General features: G+C 36.2%; 1 protein-coding gene across 2 annotated transcripts; it reads left to right on the top strand.

The window, feature by feature from the left end:
* Positions 1-7,785: 7,785 nt before the first annotated feature.
* LOC147869550 (phosphatidylinositol 4-phosphate 5-kinase 9-like) lies at positions 7,786-14,290 on the top strand. Of its 2 annotated transcripts, XM_087330711.1 has the most exons (8): positions 7,788-9,360; positions 9,998-10,162; positions 11,331-11,496; positions 11,642-11,752; positions 11,875-12,062; positions 12,663-12,814; positions 13,338-13,473; positions 13,749-14,290. In XM_087330711.1, exons 1-8 carry the CDS (start codon positions 8,093-8,095, stop codon positions 14,038-14,040), a joined length of 2,478 nt encoding a protein of 825 aa, XP_087186837.1. In that variant the 5' UTR covers positions 7,788-8,092; the 3' UTR covers positions 14,041-14,290. The 2 variants fall into 2 exon arrangements, with proteins under 2 accessions (XP_087186844.1, XP_087186837.1); XM_087330718.1 differs by lacking the exon at positions 11,642-11,752 and having other exon boundaries at positions 7,786-9,360.
* Positions 14,291-15,146: the final 856 nt, after the last annotated feature.

The following is a 15,146-nucleotide window of genomic DNA, read 5'->3' as shown; positions in this document are numbered from 1 at the left end:
TTGTTTCTTAGTACTTTCCCGACTTCTAGAATGCTCCAAATTTGACCCACGCATCTAGGTTGGGATGAATACCAACAAAAACATCTATCATGAAAGAGGTTTGGTGTAACATTCATACAAGAAGACCCTCGTGAAATTAATAGGAGAGATTTCTACACAATCGCCACATTTAGGGTTGTTTTGGATGTTTTTTGGACCAATGTGATCAAGTCACACACTTCTCATGCGAAGTGGATTGGAAATGATGATATATCATTTAAGTTTCCTCTTAATTGATAAGAGATCTAGAACAAGATATCGTCATAAATGAAATGCCTACGCCAAATTGAGATCTTGAATTGGTGTCGTCGATAAATTCATTGATAGGGATGATCAATCAAACATTTGAGCCAAAGATTTACATTATATTTTTTATGATTTGGCTGAACTTGTTGGTTTTAGTGATGTATTTGAGGGAATCCCTAGATAAGATGAAATGGCTTGAATTTAATTAATATCTACAACAAATATTGAGTATATTTGTTTTAGTCGTTGGAGGTGAGTGTGAAAGAAAGAGACAAACAAAGGAAGAGAGAGATAGATCAATCTCATTATCATTCTTGGAGGTCAAATATGACCTATATGACCAAAGGATTCATGGTGTTTAGTAATCTCAACCTTCAAGAATTTTATAAACAAATGTTACAATTGAGAGTGCACATGTGACTGTGAGAGAAACATGTATAGGTTAGATCCAAGAAAGCAAACTTGAATGTAATCAAAGATGGAGTATTTTAGAATGTGTGATACTCAAACTCTCAAACTTGTTCAAGGCAAAATATGGAAAGTCGATGACCTTGCTCGATTGCACTCACATCGTCACATCTCACAACACCACAGAAAATGTGAGTTAAGGTGTATGAAGCAATGTTGTCGATAGCAAAAAACGGGTTCGGGTCTGGGATGCGTGGGTGGGTGTGGTTTGTTGATTCTTAGAAATTTAAGATGGTTTTTGTATTTTGGTGCATATATTGCGTAAAACCTTAGCCATGATGCATCGTCAAGGAAGTTTAATTGAAACTATTTTCCAAACCATTTTTCCATATCTTTGTCCATTCAAAACTTGAAATTCTGATCATAGTGTGCTGTTTAAATTTTTTATTTGCACTTGATCTTTGCCAAAAGGCCAAGAAAGAGAAATTTGGCATGGCATAGAGGATTTAGTTCATAATTGGGTATCTTTGCTAGCATTGTTTCTTCAATCTACAAGTTCTAAATGAATTCTTCTTCTTCAACAATTCTCTCATGTCGCCATTGCATGATTGTCTCTTGCTCAATGATAATTTCCCTTGAGAATTGCGAAATTTCTTTCAATGCTTTTGAGCATAACTTTGCACTTTAATATTTTTTGTGGGTTTTCAGCTCATCTTGAGGTTTCAAGACATTGTGTCACACTCAGTGAGAAATTTTGCATGAAATAGAGGATTTGGTTTATCAACCTGTTCTAAATGCATTCCTCTTCTTCAAGAATTCTCTCATGCTGACACTGCATGATTGTCTCTTGCTCTATGATAATTCCCCTTCGAAATTTCTTTCAATGCTTTTGAGCACACCTTGGCATTTAGTATTTTTTGTGGGTTTTCGCCTCATCTTCAAGATTCTCATTGGTAATATGGAGAGATGCAAAGCAAAAAATTTAATCGTTTCTAGTGTGGTTGTAGGAAAATATCTTAACCTCCACACGAGGCATAACTTATAAGTTTGTGGGTAGGTTTAGGTTATCTATGTTGAGTAAATAATAAAAGTTCTAGGTTTCTTAAAAATCTATGATGAATAACCATGGTTTCTAGGCATTACAACTGATAATGATTTGAGTTGAATTTAAAAGCATGAATTGTATAGCTACAACTTTAGCCACATATTTCTGGGCTCTCTTTGGACCTTCAATCCATCCACTTTAATAGGTCTAACCCATGTTTCAAGGATCATAAGTGAGTGTGTTGTGGTTCACCTTGATCCCAAGGAGGTTCATATATAAAAGATACAATAGAGAATAGTATAATCCAATTTAGTGCTTGTGTCACTACCCATTGAATTTTGAATGAGCAAGGATATTTAGGCCTAAATTCTAATGTAACAATGTCGTCTTTGTCAATAGAGAGGGAAATGGTGTCTTCTGGAATAGTGCTTTAATTTAAAGAGGAAAAGTAGTGAAATTGGGTTTTTTAATCCACCAAAAAGCGGGTCCCAAAATAGACACATTGGGGGGGGGGGGGGGGGGGGCATAACTATAGTGAAAAAACGTATAGTGTCTTCTGGAATAGTGCTTTAATTAACGACGAAAAGTAGTGAAACTGGGTTTTTATATCCACCCAAAAGGGGGTCCCAAAATATACACATTGGGGGGGGGGGGGGGGGGGGGGGGGGCATAACTATAGTGAAAAAACGTAAAAGTAGTTGGATCTATTTGAACCTTGTCGAGATTCTTATGTAATGGTAACTCGTCGTGTACTATAAACTTGTACGACAACACTCTTCCCTTGTTAAATTGACTATTGTCTCAAATTTGCATTATGCACAAAATGACTATACCCATATTTGATCTTGTCTCGTTACTTATATATTTTACTTGACTTGTTTAGAATAGTTTATTAGACCAAAATATCCTTCAAAACACCTCTCATTAAGATTCGATTCCACTTTGCATTTGTATAGGCTATCTATAAAGTGTTACCCAATCAAAACATTGCACAAGTTTGTAAAAACCACCACACTTGTACCCAATTATTTAGATTTATCAAACCATGAACACATCTATGATGGTTTTATTTTAAGAACATTATCTCACTACAATAAATGTACTTTTTTTTGTCATGTATTGTACGATTGAAGTATGAGACACAAATCGTGTTTGTGTTGATTGCATGTTCATCAATAGTTTTAAAAGATAAATGTGCATACATACATGTTATTTTTTGGGTCAATGATATTAGAATTCACAAGGTTGTGTAAATACAATACAAAGATATTACATTGTAGATTATATGTATTGATTAGTAGCCATTCAATGTGAGCTTGAAACTAAAGGGTGTGACCAATGAAACATTGGTGCAAGCATGGGCATGTGTTGTGTAGTGTTTGATTTTTACTTCTTTCATGGCATAGTAATCTCATTGCTCCATTTTGAGATGAGATGGACATTATTTGACTAGATACGGTTTTGTGGGATTCAGTGAGTGTGGCTTCATCTTGTGATCTATAAGGCGATGAGTGGATGTAAGTCATGAGCATGAATATGCCAATAATTTCTATCATCTCCATAACTCAACACATGACAACGGCTAATTTTGAAGGTCTTTCCATCAAAAACCAAATTTGTAAACTTGCATCAACATAGAGAGAGGGTCTTGTGTCAAACATTCTAGAGGAAATGCAAGGGATGATTGATTTTTGGCAAGAATGTTTTTGGTGCACATGTGTATGCGAGATCATATGTTCGCAATTATTGGGATTGTAATGTTCTAAAAACTCAATCCAATCATCTCCATTATTCATGAACAATATCTTTTGTTATATTTCATAAAATGGTTGGTTAGCTTTGGTTGTTACTATTGTGGTAATTAAGTAAGCTTTAATTTGTTATCATATCTTGATCTCAATCAATGTATCTTTAATGAAAGGCCTATAAACTTGAAAATGAGCACTCCAATGGGTCTTTTTCTTGAAAAACTTTGGAAAGAGTTGATGCTACATGCAATATGTAGAATGTGACAAAGTCTCGATTCAAAGTTACATTTTTCAATCTCGGTGTTGTAATTAACTAAGCTTTAATTTTGCTATCATATCTCGATCTCAAACGATCTGTCTTTAAGGAAAAGCAAGTAAACTTGAAAATGGGTGCTCTTATTGGTCTTTTTGTTGGAAAACTTGGGAAAAGGGTTGATGTGATACATGTTGTATTAATTGCTTTTACTCGAGCAAGCTCCTAGAAAAATTGGACCTTATGTCCTTATACTCTCCTTTGCTTTTCATGATAAAAAGGTCAATGTTGTAGGGTGAATAAAGGTACTTCGATCATAAAACCAACGTTCTTTAACATACAACCGACAAAATGAATAAAAACCTTGTGACATTTAGGTTTTCTTAGAGACTAGTGAGTTCATACAACTAATACAACAAACATTAAACATCCCGTGCAACATGCAGTGACCAATTACTTTCTAGAATTGAAAGGCAAAAAACTAAAACTAAATTGAAGAAATCCCCATGTAAAAGAACAACCATTATCTTGTTGGTTCACATTCTTGCAAGTTTGCAACTAGACTAGAGTCTATGAGCATAAATGATGTTCGAAATCGAAAAACATGATCTAGATATTCAAACCATCAACTAATTTTTTTTTAATCCTTCATGTCGTGCATTCCTATAGTGAATATTACAATTAATGTTATTATATCACGATTAAGCAACACTTTGAGAGAAGATATATATATATATATATATATATATATATATATTGAAGTAGTATGTAAAACGCACCACCAATATTTTTGCATAATTTAGTGTAGAAGTGTAAATGTGTATAACATAATATATGAGTTAACCACATTTGTAACTTTGATAGTGCATTCTCCAATACAAATTATAATTTGGGAACGTTCCAAGCTTTTATGTATATTATTGTGAGTTGAAAGGATCCATCTTTTTAAGTTTGATAACATAAGTGAATATTGTAATTGGGTGAATGCATCCACTCACAACTAACTCACTTTTAGGTTCGATGATATCTACCATGCATGGAGCACCCATGAATAGCCAATCCCCATTATTTTAACATCCTCCATGAAGCAATTGAAAATAGATATGTTTTTTGAAGTTGCCACCTGTCATAACATTACCCTGTACTGACTTAGGTGACTTCACATTTCCACTTTTGAAATAAACCAACAAACTATGCTATGCGTCAATGTCACCTATCATAACTAACCATGTTTATTAATAAAGAAAGAACCCATTGTTTTATTTATAGAAAAATGCAAGTAAAAAGATGTCAATAGTGAGCTTTATACATCATAATAATTCTCTACTTGGTTCTCTTGTCATTCTCGTTCTCTTATTGTGTAGCTTTAACTAGTATACTTTCCCATCTAATAACCTTTCAAAGAATTGGCTTTCTTACTTATGTCCTCACAATGATTTCCTTTACATAATCTATTTCATTCTATGTGAAATGTGTAGATATCATATTAAAAAGTGCTTTACTTGCAATACAAAGTTTGTTTGAATATTGTCAGCATTAGAATTTCATTAATTATTCAAGATACAACTTACAAGTTACAACCATATGTGTTCTCCGGAGTCTAAGGTAGTCATGTTACATAATTTATCGACGAGTTAGGGCAAACTTCACCTCATGGTCAAAAAGCAAATGTCTGAATAGTTCATCTAGTAAATGAACCCATAACAATCAAGGTGGGATGCGGTTTAATCAATATACTTACACATGCAACATGATGTGAATTAGTTGGCACAATGGTGTACGATAAAAGTAGGAAAGTTGACACAACTCAAGGTTAATTGAACCAATTGTCGTATAAACCCCATTATGCAATGTAATATTCCAAAAGTGTCTACATTCCTTCTACAAAGCTCAAAAACTCAAGAAATGAACAAGACACCTTTTTCCGAAATCCCTAATGAGATTGTTTATTGACCTAAGCTTTCGAAGGACTAGATTATGTATAGCACGAAGCCTCTCAAGTATAAGATATGTCATGACACTTGAGTGAACACTAATTCCCTCTTGTTTATGGGAGGAGTTAGGAATCTCTCTCCTCTCTCTCTACACAAGTTCCCTAACATGTTTAGGAGTTGGGAGTATCAAACTTTGATACAATGAACTGCTTTTGATCATATTTGTCTCTGCTTTCCGCACATCTTCGACCAAACCCAATGCGCATTGCATGAAATTTCTCTCGCAATTAGTAAAGTAAAGTTCTTGAACATCGAGAGAGTCGTCGCTCACTTTCACATGTACCAAGTGAAAAATGTTATGTGTTTAGTTTCATAAGGTCATATTCTCTTTTGGTTTTTTTTCTAAAAGCACACAATTATATTAATTGTATGTAAAATCCACTTAGTTACAACACTTCTTAGTCTCCTCTACCTATCATATGCCTATGTAGGGAGACAAACGTTCTAAAATGCCATTAAAAAACTTGAATATGAATTTGAGGAAATGATCCCACATGTTCTAACATCCAAAAATTCCACATGAGAATTCCTTTAAACTTCTTTATATAGGCTTTCACCCCATGTCTATTATCAAACATGAAAGCATTACGCATATTCCAATTGTGTTGTAGTCCCTATAACGTAAAAATTAGAACAATATCTCCATCTCATCATTTGAACCATTTTGAACATATTGAGAAAAAACCCATTGTCGAGGTCTCAAACAACAATAGGTTAAAACATGCCAAATGTCCGATAAGTACTTCCAAATGGTACACACTATAGGACATTTAATGAACTTATGCATAGTATGAACCATACGTACCATACGATGCATGGTTCAATCATTCGCGAAAGAAAAACACCCTCAAAGAATGATAAATACCATACTTTTGGATTAACTATTTATTATGAGGTAGATAAGCCTAAAAATGAAAAAAAAAACATTAAAAAAATGGGAAAAAATGGGAAAAAAACACAAGAATGTTTGGATAACATTCGCATTCGTTTTCCAACGTAGGAAAATGAATGTTATAGTAGACGAACACAAATTTTACGTACTATGAACCTATGTGTACTATCCTCCAATGGAGTGGTGCAAAAGAAACAAGTGCCAGACCCTAGTCCTTGTCTCTTTAAGGCCGAACCTAATGGAAGCCCACCAATCACGACTCTCCATATGAATACCTTTGCACGAAATGGTAGATGGAAATGCGTTGTAATGCCACCACCTTGCATCTGACTTACTTACATACATTCTACAACTTCGCTGCTTTACGAGATATCTTGATGCCATCGCATGATGATACAATATCTTTGTAGTGACATGTAATAAGGTCATATTCTCTCTCTCTCTCTCTCTCTCTCTCTCTCTCTCTCTCGTTGTGGCTTACGCATGGAAATGATTATAGTGGCCCAACATGTCCAGGGGGCACATTTCTTGACCCAATGCGGTTATGTATATATTCTCGAACTCTCATTCGTAGATACGCGTGTCGGGTGTTTCTGCCTGCCATTCATCATAATTTTTTATACATTACATACATATTCCAATTCTGAATCTCTCTTCCACTTCCAATAAGATTCCCCTCTCCCTCCCTCTCTCTTGCTTTTCCCCTCATTCATACTTCTCTCTCTTGCTTTTCCCCCTCCATCTCTCCCTACCCTCTCAACCTCATTCCCTCTCTAAATTCCCCCCCCCCCTTCTCTTTTTCTGTCTAGATCCTTCACAATTACTTTTAATTTTTCCATTAGATCTCTCTCTCTCTCTCTCTTCTTTGCAAAGTTTACTCCAGCAATAATCCTTCTTAAACACACACACACACACTCTCTCTCTCTCTCTCTCTCTCTCCTGATTACAAAGCCTTAAAGTTAAGTTAACCAATGTTATGACAGTCCAATTGGCTTTTCCTTTGCAATTTCTTCCATTTTATCATCCATCCATTAATCGATTGATCAATTCCGTTGCACAGATACAGAACAGAGTATCTGAGAGTGAGAAGTAAGAAGAAGAAGAAGAAGAAGAACAACAACAACAACAGCAACAAAGAAAGAAGGGACAGATACAGCTACCTTGTCTTTTTTGTCCATATTAAGTGGACTCTTTAAGCTTACAAATACCCAATTCCATCATGCGATTCCCCGTTTCCATACCATTCTTGGGGTCTTTTTCCATGCACGTTGATTCAGAATTTTTTTCCCATGTGATTCTCGGTATATTTTTCTGTGCAGTGTGATTTGATTCACAAAAAAACAAAAACAAAATTCGCCTGATTGTCAAATCATTTTTTCGTCTTCCTCGACCCGTCCAGGTTTGCATTAAAGCAATATAATTTTCATTTCCTCTTCTTTGGAAAGAAAACAATCCGACTCATTCTGTATGTCTAACTCTCTAATCCATATTGGGCACGACAAGGAAAGACAATTGTATCTATCCTCCCAGGGAAGACAAGATCAAATCCATCCTTCTGAAGAGGTTTTGAAACCTAATGGATGTTTGGAACCTCATAGTTCAATTGCCAGAGATAAAATATACAAACTACCTAATGGAGAAGAAGCAATCCTTGAGAGAAGTACTAGTAATGCTAGCAGTATCTATGTATGGAAAGACGGTGTTAAATTTGAGGGTGAGTTCTATAAGGGCATGGAATCCGGAAAGGGGCAGTTTACGTGGCTTAATGGGTCAATATTCGAAGGGCAATTCTTTAATGGATGCTTACATGGGTTTGGCAACTATACTGGACCCTGTGGCTCTACCTACTCTGGCAACTGGGTCATGAATTTGAAGCACGGTATTGGTGAACAACGGTATCACAATGGAGACCATTATAAGGGAAATTGGTATCAAGGGAAGAGAGAGGGTCATGGGACTTACACTTGGAACAGTCGAAATGCTTATACCGGAGGCTGGAAAGGCGATTCTATGTCTGGCAAAGGGATGCTAACTTGGTGCAATGGGGACTCATTCAATGGATACTGGGCTAGTGGAAAAGAGCATGGATATGGTGTATATACATGGGTTGATGGCGGTTGCTATGTGGGCACATGGAGTAGAGGCCTGAAGGATGGAAAGGGTACTTACTACCCACCTGGCACTGAGCCTTCTTTGTATCTCACTGGCCCTCCTAATGGTTCATCGGCCCAATGTGATGGAAATGATGTACGGAGACGTAGAAACTCTTTCGGGTTGTGGCGGACATCCTCCTCAGACATCTCCAAGGCTCATGGTATGTATGCTCATATGCCGATCCAGAGCCAAAACCAGATGAACAACTCCTCATTAGGAAGCTCAATAAGCTTGTTGAGAAAAGCCGAGTCTTTACCCACTAGGGCAGTTGGACTTGAAAGGAAATGGAGTCTGGAGGGTGCGATCGAGAAGTTGCTTGGTTTGGAGTCACTTCTAGTGACAAATGAAACAATCTTGGAGGATGATGAGATGCAGCTGGAGAAGGATGTAAGGTTGCCCATTGTGGAGAGGGAGTATGCTCAAGGAGTCCTGATAAGTGAGATTGTTAAAGACCCTTTAATATCGAGACATAAACCATATCGGCAAAGACAACTAATCAAAGAGAGCAAGAGACCAGGAGAAACAATTATCAAAGGGCACCGAAGTTATGATCTTATGCTTGACTTGCAGCTTGGTATGAGGTAAGTTTATCAAGTATCAGGCAGTTCTCTCTGTGGATCAATGTCATCAGCTTTTTACTTTTTTAACTGACTTTACTTCTTGCCAATGTTGCCCGAATGAAGTGAGACAGTAGTATTTGAACACCCCATTCTGATTTGCACAAATTGCTTTTCCAAGAGGAGTTATAGTTCCTAGCTGTTGCTTATGGTGTAACTGAGATATATTTCTGATTTTAGATATGGAGATGAGGTATATATTCTAGGTGTATATATGAACTTTTGTGTGTGTGTGTGTGTTGAAGCATGGGGAGTTTTTAATCATCCAAGGATTGGCAGAGAGTATTAAGCAATGGAGGCATCACAAAAACTCATTAGGAATTTTCCAAGATATATGGAGCAAGAAACTGAAAGCACAGTGTGTTTTCTAGAGGGAGTTAGGATAAGGTTTTGCAAAATTGTAGCTGAAAAAATCATGAGAGGGCCTTTATGTATAGTTTGCAAATAATTTCTCCTTTCTCTGTGTAACTACGAAATGTTTGCATGAACAAAGATATCCGCCTCGATAGGAAGAAAGAAAAAAGAAAAAAAATCATATTTTTTACCTTAATATTAGCCTCATGCTTGGGTTTTAAGAACTCAAATAAACAATCTGCTACAGGTATAGTGTAGGGAAGATATACCATCTTAAACGAGAGCTTGAAGCAGCTGATTTTGGGCATCGAGCACGGATCTGGATGAACTTCCCCCGACAAGGCTCCCAGTTGACGCCTTGCCACCATTCAATCGACTTTCGATGGAAAGATTACTGCCCACTTGTTTTCAGGTAGAAATTTTCCTACACCATATCAAAAGCATCATTGCAATGATCTTTTTAGAAAAGTCATAGCAATACACGGTTCGTTTCTCTTGCTCTCTCCATTAAATGTTACTATATCTTTCTTCTACACATGCACATCATGCATGATCGATATTAGTACATGTGGTCTGCTTAATGAAGCATTAACATAATATGCATGTCTTCTTTTTCCCTGTATATAAATCTTTATAAGATCTATGTCTTGTGTTAATTCACCATAATTAGGAATTATACATCTTCTGTGTCTTTCTCAAAGGCCATTTTGACCTCCTAAAAGAAGTTAATATGTATTTCACTGTCTCTCTCTCTCAATCATATGCCTTTTTAGATCAGAGCTTGGTTTTTGCTCAAATTTTTCAAGCTTATGAGGGTTCATTTTCTTTTCTGTTATTTTAGAGATAAGTCTTTGACATTCCTCTTCCTTTCATTACTCTTCTTGCTTTTGTTCCACCCACGGACATGAAAATGCATCATATGCGTTCATTCATTTTGCTTCAGCATATTTATCTGTTTCCAGATTCTGAATACCTTCTTTGCTATTTTTTGAGACTACATTATTCATTTTTATTTAAAACTTCTTCAACCAATGCTGCCTACCACAGTTGGCAAAGCAAGCCAAGTGGATGAATCCATGAAGATAGTTGAAGCCACACCTTTATGCTATTAGGCTACGTCCATACCATATTTAGATAGGATAAGGTCCTTACTAATGATCGTTACACATGTCATGCTCATTGGACACAACTTATCATGAGAACCACTCATAAAAATATATGAAGAAGTAGAGAGTGTGAGATTTTACTTCCATTACTCGACTTCTCTTCCAACTTTTCCTCCAAAACATGACCTGAAACATGTCACTAATCCATCCGATGCATTTCGATGGACCAAATGATTGACATTTCTTTTTGTTCACATGAGACTCAACAACTAGGAATTTGCATAGTCAAGGAAATAATAATTCCTATAGATAGCTATTTGACATGCCCTAATGGAATATGTGGAGAGATGCATAGATACTGTAAGATATAGGCACTCTTTCAAATGAATGTGATCCATATCTCTACCCTTAAAACGTTTTGGGAAAAGCATTTATGTAAAAAGTTTTTACAATTTTCTCTAAATGATATTTCAGGACATTACGCGAGATGTTCAAGATTGATGCTGCTGATTATATGTTGAAGATTTGTGGCAATGATGAATTGAGAGAGCTGTCATCTCCAGGAAAAAGTGGGAGTATGTTTTTCCTTTCCCAGGATGACCGGTTTCTTATCAAGACTTTACGTCGACAAGAACTCAAGGTATTTGAAATTCACATAGTTTCAGGTTTGGTTTGTCGTATTATTTGACTTTAAGCTTAGCTTCTGTATTTCATTTAGAAATTCAACTTGGTTACATTTATATTAGAATAATATACAGCACTTTTTGAAATTACATATGATACAGATGCTATTAAAGATGCTACCACATTACTATGCCCATGTATGCAAATATGAGAACACCTTGATTACAAAATTTTTTGGCCTTCACCGTATAAAGCTTGCAGGAGGCCATAAGGTATATGTAGATATAGATCTATTAAACTTTTTGTTTGTACTCAATATAGGGCGCTTTCCCTTGAAAATTCTAAATGGTCATCAAGGCTGAGGACTGAACTTTGTGGTGGTTGCTTCTTGAAGGTTCGGTTTGTTGTGATGGGCAATGTATTTTGCACCGAGTTGAGAATTCATCGTAGGTTTGACTTGAAGGGATCATCACTTGGTCGGTCTGCAGATAAGATCGAGATTGATGAGACCACAACCCTAAAAGACCTTGATTTAGACTTTACTTTCCATCTTGAGCCATCATGGCGTTCAGCTCTCCTCAAGTAAGGAAGAGAATGATGATACCTTTTGCATTTGCACATGTTTTATTTTCCTTTTTTATTGGTTTACTGTGGTGAATTGTGCTGCCACGTAAGGATGGTTTAAGAGTTAGGCATCTCATGGATCTTATGAGATCCCCCTGAAAAACCAGGTGTCATTATTCCTGCTCTTGGTAGTTTTCTTAATAAATTATTTCATGAATATACTTGGTCTACTTCTTCATGTGCATGTGAATATGCACACATGTCCAAATTTTTTACATTCAATTTCTTTAGTGGAGTTTTGAGGTTGCTTGATATATAGTCTAAGTCATAGCTGGCTGTAATTTTCTTTTAATTTATACATATAGATGAAATGATATTTTAACCTCTCCAGGCAGAACCAATACCAGTTCGTAATCATCGGCTGTCAATTTCTTGTTTAGTGATTCTTTTCTTTTTCTTTTCAGTTGTGGTCATGTGACCAAGTGCTTTTCACTTCAATTTTTTTCTCTTTTTTTGCATTATACACAATAAGATATTGCTAAATACCCTTCATGAGAAAACATGATATGGATTGACTGATTTAATGATTGATTGGTTGGATTGTGATGTTTTAACTAGGCAAATCGAGGATGATTGTAATTTTCTTGTGTCCGAGCAAATAATGGACTATAGCCTTTTGTTAGGGCTCCACTTCAGGGCTCCAAATCACATGAATTTGAATATACAAAAAGACGTTGAGGACGGAGGAATGCCGACAGCCATCATCAATGGTAAAACACATTGCTTTTGGAAACAAAATAAAATAAAACATCAATCGTGCTCTTCATAGTTTAGCTTTTGGATTTTGGTTAGTTTCCTTTTTATATATATATATATATATATATATATATATATATATATATATTAGAGTTTAGGGCCCTAGAACTCACCTTTAGGAGTTCAGGGTTCTTGAACTTACCATTACAGTTTAGGGTTCTAGAACATGACTCTATGGATTTAAGATTCTAGAACTTACCTTTACTGGTTTAAAGTTATCGAACTTATCTTTACGGTTCAAATTTTAGTGTTGAATGGTTCTAGAACTTCCCTCAGGGTTTAAGGTTTGTGGTTCTATGGTATAAGGCTGAAGAACTTGCCTTTAGAGTTTCAGCATTTTACGGTTTAGGGTTCCCGAATTTATCCTCTTAGATTTTAGTTTTTTCCAGAGGTTATGTGTAGGGTTTAGTGTTTTTCCGCATGGGAAGTTTGGGGTTTTGGATTATGGGACTCACCATGTTGTGGACTATGTATTAGGAACTTATCCGGAAAGCCTGGTGCTCGTCGCTCATGAACCAAATGATAAAACACAAGGGTCACACATTCGTGGTAGCTCTTTGAGGGCAGCAATTGCTGGCGATGAGCAAGTGGACCTTCTTGCTGGAACTACGAGGTAAGTCAACATGTATGTTGGTCACCTTTCTTGAGTATTGTACTATGTGTTAAAGTTCATTTAGTGCTTTTCATTTCACAGATGAAAGGTAGACTTGTCTCATTTGTACTAAAGTTAATTACCTGGTTTTGTTTTTACTAAAATTAATCATATAGTTCTGTTTGTACTAAAGTTAATCATATAGTTTTTTGGGGGGAGTTTAGGGTTTGCAATTTATAGCATTTTCTTTGAACTAATTGCTAAGATATGGGTTTGTTTTTGCGGCTTCATAATAGGCTTCAAATTCAGTTAGGTGCAAACATGCCAGCAAGAGCGGAACGGAAGCCGAATAATGTCAGTAGTGGAGATGTAGTTCCTCGAGAAGATACGTTTACTGAATCTTATGATGTAGTCCTATGCTTCGGCATTATCGATATCCTCCAAGAGTACAATGTCCTAAAGAAGCTCGAACATGCTTTTAAATCTATCCAGTTTGATTCCGTCTCAATCTCGGTTGTGGATCCACACCCTTACGCTCAAAGGTTTCAGGAGTTTCTACGGAAGGTTTTCCCCGAAAATGTGTCGTAGAATGGTCTAGAAGAAGATTATGGAGGAAGCTTTTGATGTGACAGTTTATCCTTTGGTTGGGCAAACTCATTTATGTGGACATACATACACAGAGAGTTTCAATATCGATTCCTCACTTTCCTATCACTTCATGAATGATATGTGTTGTCCATTTTTATAAACAAATGTATGATTTGCACTAGAGGGCAGTTGTCTTCTTTGTTGTATGTACTCTTTTGTATCTAAAGAATTTATCTTCATGCATAGTCAATTTTTGTTTACAAATCTTTCATTGTCAGATCTAACCATCAAAATGCTTCCAAAACAATTATGATATTGGTATGAAAGTTGAATCCTGGTTGTTTGAACTACTTGCGAATGAAAAAAAGGTGATTGTCAATGACCGTCTTCGCATGTCAAATGTGAATTGATCAAACTGAAATATTGTGGTGAATTTCAAACACCATTCTTATGGTCCCATGGGGGGCACATGAATTGCCATTGGTGTAGTTCTTTTTTAAGTATATTCAAGGAAGAAATTAACATTGGAGTCTGACTCACAAAGGGAAAGATGGTTAACGAAAGAAGCCGATGAATGCCTCCAGGAATATTATCATGACACAACTAAACTTAGCCGCATTGGGGGCAATGGAAACTCTCAGGAAAATCAGAGACATAAAAGAGTTGGTGGTGTGTGCTACTCATCAATCACAAGTGAGAAATCAGCTTGGTGTTCGCCAAGTTTACCACATGGGGCGATGGCCAATCACCAGAAGGTTTGTACAAGTGTGTGCTCTAATGTGGACATGACGATCGGGATATTTTCGTTTGTTCCAGATACCATTTCCAATTGGTGATCCTTGGAGAACCCTACATGAAGACAATGTGAATGCAGAAAAAGATCATCAATATCGAGTTCTCCTATGCTCACATTAGAAATGGTATGAAATTCCATCATGAAAATATGGTAGTATTAATTCACAAAAATTAATCCAAAACATCAAGATATGTTATTCTATGCATCAAATTAGTGTAGCCTCAAGCTCATGATTGAGTTATGAACTCGCAATCAAAGCTAGAATGTATGAATCCCAAAACAACCTAGAAGTTGCAATGTAGTTATGACC

Source organism: Azolla caroliniana, unplaced genomic scaffold, assembly GCF_043228905.1.
Source record: "Azolla caroliniana isolate FFs.n. ecotype wild unplaced genomic scaffold, voAzoCaro1.0.p SCAF_1, whole genome shotgun sequence".
In the NCBI taxonomy this organism is placed as follows: Eukaryota; Viridiplantae; Streptophyta; class Polypodiopsida; order Salviniales; family Salviniaceae; genus Azolla; species Azolla caroliniana.
This window is presented reverse-complemented; position numbering and strand designations above follow the sequence as displayed.